The 12,864-nt window shown below is 40.6% G+C and overlaps 1 protein-coding gene across 3 annotated transcripts in view; it reads left to right on the plus strand.

The window, feature by feature from the left end:
* Nucleotides 1–2,473: 2,473 nt before the first annotated feature.
* Nucleotides 2,474–12,864, plus strand: part of c7h7orf57 (chromosome 7 C7orf57 homolog) — a 36,815-nt gene continuing 26,424 nt past the window's right edge. For 2 of the 3 annotated variants that reach the window (XR_007970978.1, XM_052130763.1), the window contains exons 1-4: nt 2,474–2,628; nt 5,041–5,142; nt 5,656–5,729; nt 5,905–6,081. Coding sequence is in view for 2 of the 3 variants with exons in the window: in XM_052130763.1 (XP_051986723.1) it covers nt 5,693–5,729; nt 5,905–6,081 (214 nt within the window). In the remaining variant the exon portion in view is untranslated. Of the gene's footprint in view, nt 2,629–5,040; nt 5,177–5,655; nt 5,730–5,904; nt 6,082–12,864 lie in introns of those variants that run through there. The other variant, XM_052130764.1, reaches the window with a different exon arrangement.

Genomic DNA, 12,864 nt, shown 5'->3' on the forward strand with positions numbered 1-12,864 from the left:
TATCTTAGGGATTTATGGCGGTGGCATCCGCCATCATCGCACATGAGACCTCTTCATTGTTGGCTGAAGCACCATGTGCCACAATATGCTTGGCACAAATGGGCGCATGCACATCACTATATCCCACTGCTATATTTTACCAGCGAGGTGTCATGCTGGGGCAAGTTGTCAGGTGGAAAGTGGTGAACACGGATGTTTCCAACACAGGTTGGGGGGCAGTGGATAGGTGCGAGGAGGGTGTGGGACATCAACCGCCTAGAACTATCAACTGTATTTCTAGCCTTAAAGGCTTTTCAGTCAGAAATACCAAGCTGTCTTGTCCTGGTTTGCTCAGACAACATGACAGTTTTGGTATATATAAACTGCCAAGGCGGAATTAATTCACCACCACTGTTGAGACTGACACGTTGTCTCCTCCTATGGAGTGTGCATAATCTCCGACATATGTCACAGGCCAACTTAATTATGAGACGGACCTACTGTCACGCCAAGGGGCGAATGGAGACTTCATCCTCAAACTGTATTGAGGATTTACGAAATATTCAGCAAAGCAGAAATCAATCTATTTGCCTCAGTGGAGAAAGCCCACTGTCCCCTCGGGTACTCGAAGTCCCAAGCCCCGCTGGGAACTGACACAATGGCACACAAATGGCCAGCAAAATGCAAATATGCAAAGTCCAAGAGGACAAGCAAACAGTTCTAAAAGTTGCGCTGAAATGGCCCAGCCAGCCATGGTTTCTGGAAAAGATGGAGATGCTGTACAGTTCGCCATGGGAAATACCACTGAGAAGGGATCTCCTCTCTCAGGCGCCAGGCACAATCTGGCATCTCCAGCCCCAACTATGGAACCTGCATGTGTGGCCCCTGTACTGGGTTCACTACACGTGCCAGAACTGATACGTTCAGTCATAAACACCATTTTACAGGCCAGAGAACCGTCCACGAGACGCCTCTATGCAGTAAAATGGAATATGTTTACTGACTGGTGTCTCTTACATGGCAAGGACCCAGTAAACTGCCCCATACATGAAATTGTAATATTTCTTCAAGAGCGATTAGATGCAGGACTCACCCCATCAATACTCAAAGTGTATGTGGTAACTATATCTGCATATCATGCACATGAAGCCGGCACCTCTATAGAGAAGCATGACTTAATCATGACTTAATCATCAAAGTTTCTTAAGGGAGCAAGGCGATTTAACCCACCTCGGCTGGCTACAGTCCCGACTTGGGACTTAACTATAAGCTCTAGCAGGGCTCCCCTTTGAGCTTTTGGACTCTGTTCATTTGCGCATGCTCTCCATTAAGACATCACTACTGCTGGCTCTGGCTTCAGTAAAACAGTTAGGTGACCTGCATGCACTATCAGTCGACAATTCATGTCTGGAATTTGGCCCCAGACTTTCAAGTGCCACTGTCAAACACAGGAAAGGCTATGTGCCTAAGATCCTAACCACGCCCTTCAAAGCGCAGGTGGTTAAACTTCAGGCCTTCTTCCCTCCTCCAGTTAATTCGGATGAGGAACAATCATTACATTTGTTATGCCCTCTGTGTCATGCATAAGTTGAGCATACTTGCCAGTTCAGACTGTCTGATCAGCTCTTTGTATGCTATGGAGAACGCACAAAATGAATGTCCGTCTAAAAGCAAAGACTCTCGCACAGGATTGTCAATGCAATTGCCCTGGCTTATGAGTTGCAGGTTAAGACTTGCCCAGTTGGAGTTAAAGCACACTCAACTAGAGGCATGGCCTCCTCATGGGCATGGAAAAATGGTGTGTCCTTACAAGACATATGTTTTGCAGCAGGATGGTCCTCTCAAAACACATTTGTAAGGTTTTACAACCTAGACGTATCATCTCTTTCTTCACAAGTCTTGCTATTCATTGGCCAAATATACATACTTAATATATTAGTAGTAGTATACTATATGAACTATAGTTCATAGATTCGTTATGAGTGCTCCCCTCCTGGCCAACAGGAGGATCACTCACTGCTGCATGCTCATGTTGGTCGCCGTCCCACAAGACAGCGGTGCCACGTTTCCTCTATTATGTCATGTAGTGCAGTGTGATGGGATTCTGTTCCCCATATGCGTTACTATGCATTGTGAAATGTACTGAGTCGTAAGTGAACGCCTCGTTATGTCCGTAACCTCGGTTCCCTGAAACGACGGGAATGAGACTTTGCAAACGCTAGCCACACTACAAGGCACATCGTTCTTGAGGCACGAGCAATGCACTCCTTGATCTCAGTCAGAAATGATGAGGAAATGGTGTTTGTGCACCTGTTCTTATAGCGGACAGTTTCGCGCCAAAACAGGCGGGGCTCAAACATCATAGCTAATAATAGAATATTGTTATTGTTGAGAGGTTTCAACAAGGTCATGTAAGAGACTATTTAGCAGAGACGGGCCAGTTCCCAACTGCAATGTACATGCTTATTAGCCATACAAACCAAGATTTATTTATTTTTTGCATAATCTGAGGTAAAGAAGCCCAGTTTATGATCAGAATCAGAATCGGAATGAGCTTTATTGCCATGTGTGCTCACGTACACGTACCAAAAAAGGAACTTTTTTGTTGACAGGAGAAACATTACAGTGAGACACAGAATATAAAACAAGGTAAGAATACCCACAGTTTTTCTGAGCAACAACTGGTCTGCATTATGATAATTCTACTTGCCTGTTTTGTATTTCAAAATGTGCGATACGGAGAAGAATGATAATGATATTATCTTATCTCTGACCATTGCTTCATGTCATCTACACACTCAGATGAGGCACTGTCTAAAGAAAAAATTGTCATATCTACCATTATTGACAATATCGAAAGAATCGGCATGTTTTTTTTGTGTTTTTTTTTTTTACAAATGTAATACCTTAAACATTACATTACCTGCAAAGAATGCTGATGCGAGTGAAAACACTGGAGACCGGAAATTGAAAACAGTCGAATCGTGGAACACTATTGTGTTCAGGAAAAAGGTGGATAAATAGACATATAACATAGAATGGCATATATGCATGTGTAAGTGGTAATGTATGTCCAAGGTAGGTGTATGTACAATAATTTAATTAAATATGAGTGAATTTACATGTGTACATGAGATATTTATTTACATTATTGCACTATGGGGAGTCCTGAAGGCAGTTTAATTGTTCATGTAGTAAATTGACTGAGGGTAAAAACTGTTCTTCTGCCTGGATGTCCTGGCGCTGAGTGCTCTGTAGCGCCAGAGTTTCCTTACTCTGGATACGTACAGGTCTTGAAGGGTGGGCAGGGGGCACCAATAATCCTCTCAGCAGTCTATAATGCCCATTGTAGTTTCCTTCTGTCTAATTTGGCAGCTGAACTAACAAACCAGTTATAGATGTACACAGGACAGACTTAATGATGGCTGAGTACAACTCAGAGTCAGCTTGAGTCAGCAGCTCCAGTGGCAGGTTGAAATTCCTCAGCTTGCGAAGGAAGTACAACCTATGCTAAGCCTTCTTCACTATGGAGTCTATGTAGGTGTTCCTCTTCAGGTCCTGAGAGATTGTAGAGCCCAGGAACCTGAATGACTCCACCACTGCAACAATGCTGTTCAGGATGGTGAGGGGGGGGGGGGGCTCTCTTATCATTAATCTGGGAGATTTAGGGGGCCTGGGTAGCTCAGCAAGTTGACAGTTCATTTTGTTGCTGAAGGAGCAGATATTCACCAGATGAACAACTGGCAGCAGCATCCTAAAGCCGCGTCCTGCAAAGCTTCACAAGCATGCTGACTCGCTTTACCCGCTTGTATCTCTTGGAGCACTTGTAGAACACCATTGCACCTCCATTTAAGATGTCTAATAAAACGTCAGAATACTCAAACACTAGCAAAAAAAATGATCAGGTATGCTCTGCCGAATATTCAGCAGTTCGTCCCTGGCGAAACTGATTGGAAAAGAGTGACAAAAAACGTGACAAACAAACAAAAGTAAAAAAAGGAGCATGGAGGGCGTGGCCGGGCCTTAGGGGGATAAAGATGAGGTGGCAGTTCGAGAGAGAGACAGACACACGCGGCCGCTGTTCAGTTATGTCATTAAAATTATGTTGTCTGTTCTGCCAGTTCCCGCCTTCTCCTTGCCCATCCTGTGAATCCCTTTACAATCAAACAATGTAACACCAATGACATTTAAAGGAGCACTCAGTTATACTTTACACAGAAAAGGTTTGTAATCTATTTTATGACACAAAATACATTTTTACACACATATCCTTTATGTCTTGATGCTATAATTTTGAAACAGTGAGTATTTTAATGTTAGCCCCATTCACTTCCATTGTAAGTGCCTCACTGGAATGCAGAAAAGGAGGGACGAGTCAAAATAAAATGTTTGTGGTAATCAATATTATGGCACAAATGCTGTCGATTGAGCTCAACTTCAGAACATTCCTTTAAAATGTAAATTATAACCTTTTCAACATTGTGGGAAAATCACTATATACACATTTGAGCAGCCTTGGAAGATCTTTTCCACAACAGTTTGTATTTTCAAAATTCATATTTTTAACATTGATAACTCCAAAGACATGTCAGTGACACGTTTTTTAAAATTATTATTTAAATTATTAATTATTATTAATTAGTTAGTTTGTTTTGCTTTTTCACACACTTGTTAGGCCTTGCTTGAACTGAGAAATCAAAATGAGTAAAAAATAAACATTAATAACTGTAAATATCATAGATGTTTTGTACCAGATGAAAGGGACAAGGATTTTTTTCAGGCATATAATATAATATAATATAATATAATATAATATAATATAATATAATATAATATAATATAATATAATATAATATAATGATTATGCTAAATATTATGAACGCAGTCGCCTTCGTAATTAGTTTGTAAGAAATAAAAACATACCATCCTAGTTTATCAACACTTAATCCCTATGTCTTATGTCTCAAAAACCATGGCATGTCATGCAAAGACTTGTGCTTCTCATGCAAATTCTGAAGGAGCTGTGTTTTTCCACGTTCTTGAAGATTAATCCTTTTCCAGTAGGCGGCAGTATCAGGAGTCTCCCGGATTAGCATGCAACAGTTCCGTCTGATGAAGAAGAGGAATCTAGGCGTCCCCCTTCTGTGTGCTGAACAACGCAACGTAGGCTTTGTCTTTTCCTCCATGAACTATATATGTATATATATCATTGTATATCTATCATATATCTTTTAGTAGCTTTAGATATATATATAAAAAAAAATAACAGATCGATTTTGTGAAATAAGAATTGCTCTAAATATAATTTAAAATCCGCAATATCTGTGATTTCTTTAGAATCAATGAGAATTGGCTTGATTTGCTTTGGTAATGCTTGTGGTCCTGATGCTGCTTTTGTTACTAGGCGACCAGGCTGATTTACGAGCGAACGATGAACAAGATAAAAATCCTAAGAGAATCTGCTAGAAATAACCACGCTGTTTCAATATAGTTATTGATTATAGCATAATATCTGAATTAAGACTTTTCGCTAGTCAGATGGCGGCAGATGCAGCACTCATGCCTAGTGCTAATTGTCGAGCTGTTAGACAATTTCGAAACGAATTGAATGACTATAGGCCATCTTATTAGAGTAAATGTAAAAACGTAATCAATATATAATTCCTAATATTGCAGAGACATCTTAACATCACTGTCGACGAAGACCCGAAAAATGGATGCCGAGCCCAACTACCGCCGGACAAAACCGGGTAATGCCCATTCTGAGCTACACCGCTATCTCCTTCCCATCTGTATTTATATCTGTATATAAATGCATGCTGGTTTGTTTTACCATTATACACCATATCTTTTATTTTCTTCTTTTTTTGTTGCTGAAAAATGTAATTAAGCAAATAATTGTTTAGGTATATTTTTTGACTGTAGGTGTTAGGTCCAATCAACATGAGAGTACAAACGGAAGCTCTGGACCCGCATCACAGATTCCGGGTTTGTCAGCAAGTGCCGATATTACACCTGAAGAAAGAACTAAAGGACGCCGTGTAGGAATTCAGTCCACTGACTCGGACTATGTTAAACTTGCAAAACAAGGGGGACAGAAAGGTAAATTCACACCTGTGTGGAATATCTTTATTTTATGCTTGCCATAAACTTTTCAGTGACTTGTTTGTAATGGTATACTACATAATACTCTACTATTTTTGAAAGGAATGCAGTATGTAGTACTTATTTGCATGAAACATCCGGATGAAATGCTGCATTTGCCATAATGTGCTGTAAATGTCCAGAGACAAATTAACCAGATCCATTCAGCCACGCCCTTCTTGAATAATTTGGATAAATATGACTAGGCCATTTTCTCATATAGAATAATTGAATATTCTTTTAACACATTTTGAAGGATACTAATTTAATATAAGCACATTCTTCTGTCAGCTTGAGTGGTGCACTTAATTAATACTGTAAAATATTTCATGCAATCTTTTGTTTTGCAATTAATCTCTTGCTAGGCGTGGCTAATATGAAAACAGGCACAGACATTAAGGGATATAGGCACACGCCAATGTAAAACCAGTCTGACCTTTTTCACTATAAAGAACTGGTCTCTACAGTCCTGTTCTTACAGAATGCTGACTCACTGTTGCTATGGCTATGAGCAAATCACTCAGAGGATCTTTGATCTGTGGTTCTTACCCCTGCCCAATCATCTTCATCATAAGATAAACAGGAAATGGAGTCATCTTACCACAATCAGTCATTTTATTATTTTCCTTCATACTTCTTTTGTGACTGGGTATGGCACGGGACCCATCATTTTGGTGGTAACTCGTGAAAGGAACAGTGGCACGCTCCTTCCATCCGTAGTGCTAGGGTCTTTTCCTTGGGCAAGATAAGAATAACCCTTAAGCCTCCCTTAATAGGGTTACAACCTTCTCTTCATTTTACTTTGATACTCATCCCCTGTGAGGACCCAGGGTAGAATAGGTCCCCAGCACACCCTTGCCGTAAGTTGCAACCCTTGTCTGTGGAGGAAGAGGTCCTGGTACTTGAGGAATGCGGTTATTTGTGGCTTTCCCAGGTCCAACGCAGTGCTTTGGCTCTAACTTCATATAGACGGGAGGTTGGAAGGGCCCAGTCCAATCAAGCTGCTAGTCATGACTTGCCCTGGATAGTGTTTGGCATTTCAATCAGCCATATCTTCGAAGGCGATGGCTTAGGGTCAGTCGAGTAAGTTCTTGCTCGAGTATATCATCTCTGTATATCTGGTGCATATCTGCAGGAGATCCGTGGCTCTGTGCATCCCCCTGTTGGGCTCCGAGGTAGGTGGGGAACAGAGATGATGAAACCCAGTAATACTAACATGGCTAACAAACAAACCCCAAAAAGATGTATGTTGGATCAGAAATCGGATGATGATTCAGAGAATGGTTGTGTGTTCTCCCAAAAAACTGTAAACTGGCTGAGGTTTATTCTACTTTAATCTTTATCACCTTATGCGCCCCTTACCAAGTTATCCCCTTTCGCAATACAGAAAGGAATCTCGGGTATAGCAGGGACTGTCAAAGTGGTGAAGAAGTTGAGGTCTGGTCAAATCCTTGTGTAATGTGCAAAGAAAGCTCATGTTAATAATCTAATGCGTGCTAATATTTTGGCTGTGGTTCCTATGAAAGTCTCTTATCACCCACATCTAAATAACAGCAGAGGAGTAATCTGTACGAGATCTTCAGGATATGGATAAGGTCGAAATAGCCTTAGAACTAACACAGCAAAGAGTAACATATGTGAAGAGAATCACAATTAAAAAAGAAGAACAAATAATAAAAAGGTCGAATTAGCCTCAGAACTAACACAGCAAAAAATAACATATGTGAAGAGAATCACAATTAAAAAAGAAGAACAAATAATAAAAACACGTATATCATGACTCTTAACAAACCCAACTACCAGAAAGAATCTGACTAGGATATTTGAGTGTTCCTGTTGATAGCTTCTTTCCTAATCCTTTAAGATGTTTTAATTGCCAAAAGTTTGGTCATGGCTCTGCTGGATGTAAGAACAAGCCAATTTGCTGTAATTGTGGAGAAGGACATGCAACTTGTTCAAAGCCATCAAAATGTATTAATTGCAAAGTCAAACATCGAATAGGGCTGGGACGATTCATCGGCGTAGTCAACGTCATCGATTACAGAAATACGTTGTTTGCATAACATGCGTCGGTGCGTCACAATGGAATAATTAAATAAAAACGGCCATGCAGCCCTCTATATTGCGAGTAAATCACTCGCATATGCGAGTAAATGTCACACTATGCGACCAAAAACGTCTGTTATTAGCCACTGGCAAGTACATTTTAACATTTCACTCGCCAGTGAGTGCGGAGGGAAAAGCACTTGTCTCATTCACTTGAACTCCAAACATCTCAGGGAACCGCACCATGGATGTCACGAGCAGCTCTCTTGAGAGTGTGTCAAGATGAACCACTTCTCAAGCGCTCTGATGTGCACGCAGTTTACAGAGACGTGCGCAAAACTCCCGTGAAAATATAAACAAGGTATAAATGGATTCGTTTTATGAACGCAAAGCGATCCAGTTTCACTTTACGGCCATGTAATGTCAAATATCCGTGGTCATTGTGGGTTTATTCACACAGTGTTATAACATGCAGTGAGACAAAGGAGATGCCCTGCCCAATTTCTGTGGAGATGATCAAATGCAAGAAACAGAATCTCAAAGTCTTCCTTCATGAGAAGTAAGGGCTTGTGAGTTAACCAGAGAACCTTAAAATAATGTGTGAAAGTGAAGAATTTAAGGCAGATATTTTTTACTATTGCATAATATAATATAATAGCTATACAGGTTAGCTGGGTTACAAAAGAAGCAAAAGAAAACAAAACATTGAAAGTCCAATGGATCAAAAGTCAATCCGACAAATAAGAAAGATGTATTAGTTATTTAGACATATTTTGATAATTAAAATATTCTATGAATTATTTAATAATTTTATTTGACTGTCATTCATATGTTTTTGAAGCCTGAAAAGGAAATCATATACCCTTATTTTATTACATGACCCAAGCTAAATTTGTATAAATTACTTTGTTGTGTGCATGAAGCACACATAGTGAGTTTGTATGATAAATAATCGTCATATTCGTGAAACGCCTAAAACAGACAATTAATCATCGTAGTCCTAAAACAGTAATCATAGTCATAATCACAATTATTTGTTTGACAATTCATTTTCAGCCAAATTTCACAGTCGTGACCCCTAATTTTCATTATTAGGTTCCTACCTTGTGAATAGTTTTTTTTTTAAATGTTTCTGAAAGTTGATTAAGAATGCAAGTTTTAGTTATTCCTGTTAGAAAAACATTTAAGTGTTACTCAAGTTGCACTAATTTTACTGTAAAATAATTTTATGTTGGACTGCTAAAATCGAGGTTGCACAATGTTTTGATATTCCCCATGAAAGTGACTTGAATTTTACATTTAGTTTAATTTATTTTGTTGTTGGATTGCTAAATGTAGAATGCACTTTCCTTTTACTCGGAGGAATATCAAAACATTGTGCAACCTCGAGTTTAGCAGTCCAACATATAATCTCTCCAAAATAAAAATTAATGTTGGGCTGTAAAATGGAGATTACCAGTTAAAACAGGGCTATTTTTGTTGCTGAATAATGCCCTGCAGTGCACACTTTGTTTCTTGTACATTTGTTTGTGTTTAAGAGAAGATAATTTATAAAAATTTTGAAATATTAATGAGACAAGTTTTTTTTATATTTATTTTGGTTTAATTAATTTTTATATTAATCAAGAAATAATAAAAAATCATTCGAAAAATTGGTAAATTAGTCTTTAGATTAATCGACTAATCGGAAAAATTATTGACCGATTAATCGATAAAAAAAGAATCATTAGGTGCAGACTTACCATCGAGCCTCGTCTAAAGATTGTACTATATGGATCAAAGAAAAAGAAATCCAAGAAGTAAAATGCCTTAAAAGATGAGCTAAGTGGAAGCATGCAAAGAGGTTGAGAGGATGACTAACTTCACATTTAAAAAATCCTTTGCCTCTGTAGCTCAACTGATGACAAATGCGGTTGAATGCTAAACAGATATCAGTTGGCATGGCACTTGCTGTCTGTACAAGTCAAGTCAAGTGGTTTTTATTGTCGTTTCAGCATACGATAGCATCTTGCAGTTGATGGAAATTTGTGGGATGCACATCCAGGGCACGAAGCTCCCGTTCCACCACATCCCAAAGATAATCTATTGGGTTGAGATCTGGTGACTGTGGGGGCCATTTTAGTACAGTGAACTCATTGTCATGTTCAAGAAACCAATTTGAAATGATTCGAGCTTTGTGACATGGTGCATTATCCTGCTGGAAGTAGCCATCAGAGGATGGGTACATGGTGGCCATAAAGGGATGGACATGGTCAGAAACAATGCTCAGGCAGGCCGTGGCATTTAAACGATGCCCAATTGGCACTAAGGGGCCTAAAGTGTGCCAAGAAAACATCCCCCACACCATTACACCACCACCACCAGCCTGCACAGTGGTAACAAGGCATGATGGATCCATGTTCTCATTCTGTTTACGCCAAATTCTGACTCTACCATCTGAATGTCTCAACAGAAATCGAGACTCATCAGACCAGGCAACATTTTTCCAGTCTTCAACTGTCCAATTTTGGTGAGCTCTTGCAAATTGTAGCCTCTTTTTCCTATTTGTGGTGGAGATGAGTGGTACCGGTGGGGTCTTCTGCTGTTGTAGCCCATCCGCCTCAAGGTTGTGCATGTTGTGGCTTCACAAATGCTTTGCTGCATACCTCGGTTGTAACGAGTGGTTATTTCAGGCAAAGTTGCTCTTCTATCAGCTTGAATCAGTCGGCCCATTCTCCTCTGACCTCTAGCATCAATAAGGCATTTTCAGCCCACAGGACTGCCGCATACTGGATGTTTTTCCCTTTTCACACCATTCTTTGTAAACCCTAGAAATGGTTGTGCGTGAAAGTCCCAGTAACTGAGCAGATTGTGAAATACTCAGACCGGCCCGTCTGGCACCAACAACCAAGCCACGCTCAAAATTGCTTAAATCACCTTTCTTTCCCATTCTGACATTCAGTTTGGAGTTCAGGAGATTGTCTTGACCAGGACCACACCCCTAAATGCATTGAAGCAACTGCCATGTGATTGGTTGATTAGATAATTGCATTAACTCTTTCCCCGCCAGCGTTTTTAAAAAAAAGTTGCCAGCCACCGCCAGGGTTTTTGACGATTTTTAATGGCCCGCAGAATATTTTCTTCCATGAATATATGAAGATGCTATATATTAAAATAAAGATCTGGGCCTCTGCTTTTAGGCAAAAAAAAAAAAACGATTTTATTTTATCTTCATTTGTTCTTTTTTTATTGCGACTTGAACAGAGGTAGGTTTTGTCAAAAACAACATTTCAGACAAAAAGCTGAGAAAAGGCATGTTTATGTCTGATATTTTGAGCTTCTCATACTCCACTTCTTCATGTTTGAGACGATCGCAGTCTGTTTCTTTGATCAAAGAGTTGCGTACTCTTTCAAAACATGCGTCTTCCTTACCGTATAACACCTAAAACACGGAAACCCGGAAAATTCCGTGTTTGGCGGGGAAGCGTTTTTTCATAAAACACGGAAAATTCCGTGTTTGGCGGGGAAAGGGTTAATGAGAAATTGAACAGGTCTTCCTAATAATCCTTTAGGTGAGTGTATATATATATATACCTAGTGCATGTGCAAACATGTGCAAAAAGTACGGGAAAAATAAATTTCTGACAATAAACAGGACAATAGGCACAGTGAGAGACAGTGCAGCGCTGACCAGTACACAGTAGTGCAAAAAGATGACATTTTCTAAAAACGTAAACATAACATAGCAGTTATTGAGGTAGCAGACAGTTATAAAGTGACAGTAATTAAAGTGCAACTCAGGACACGTGTGTGTGTGTGTGTGTGTGTGTGTGTGTGTCAAACCAGTCTCTGAGTATTGAGGAGTCTGATGGCTTGGGGGAAGAAGCTGTTACACAGTCTGGCTGTGAGGGCCCGAATGCTTCGGTACCTCTTGCCAGACGGCAGGAGGGTAAAGAGTTTGTGTGAGGGGTGTGTGGGGTCGTCCACAATGCTGGTTGCTTTGCGGATACAGTGTTTTTTGTAAATGTCTTTGATGGAGGGAAGAGAGACCCCGATGATCTTCTCAGCTGTCCTCACTATCCTCTGCAGGGCTTTGCGGTCCAAAACGATGCAAGTCCTAAACTAGGCAGTGATGCAGCTGCTCAGGATGCTCTCAATAGTCCCTCTATAGAATGTAGTGAGGATGGGGGGTGGTGGTGGAAGATGTGCTTTCCTCAGCCTTCGAAGCAAGTATAGATGCTGCTGGGCTTTCTTGGTGCTAGAGCTGGTGTTGAGGGACCAGGTGAGGTTCTCCGCCAGGTGAACACCAAGGAATTTGGTGCTCTTGACGATCTCCACAGAGGACCCGTCGATGTTCAGCGGAGAGCGGTCACTCTGTGCTCTCCTAAAGTCAACAACCATCTCTTTTGTTTTGTCGACATTCAGGGACAGGTTTTTGGCTCTACACCAGTCTGTTAGCCGCTGCACCTCCTCTTTGTATGCTGACTCGTCGTTCTTGCTGATGAACTTGACGATGTGGTTCGAGCTGTGCACTCAGTCGTGAGTCAGCAGAGTGAACCGCAGTGGACTGAGCACATAGCCCTGGGGGGGCCCCAGTGCTCAGTGTGGTGGTGGTGGAGATGCTGTTCCCGATCCGGACTGACTGAGGTCTCCCAGTCGTTCAGTGCATCTGGAAGGGAGGCATCTTTGTCACAGGCAACTGATGTTGTCCTGTAG

This window comes from Xyrauchen texanus, chromosome 7, assembly GCF_025860055.1.
Source record: "Xyrauchen texanus isolate HMW12.3.18 chromosome 7, RBS_HiC_50CHRs, whole genome shotgun sequence".
Classification (NCBI taxonomy): domain Eukaryota; kingdom Metazoa; phylum Chordata; class Actinopteri; order Cypriniformes; family Catostomidae; genus Xyrauchen; species Xyrauchen texanus.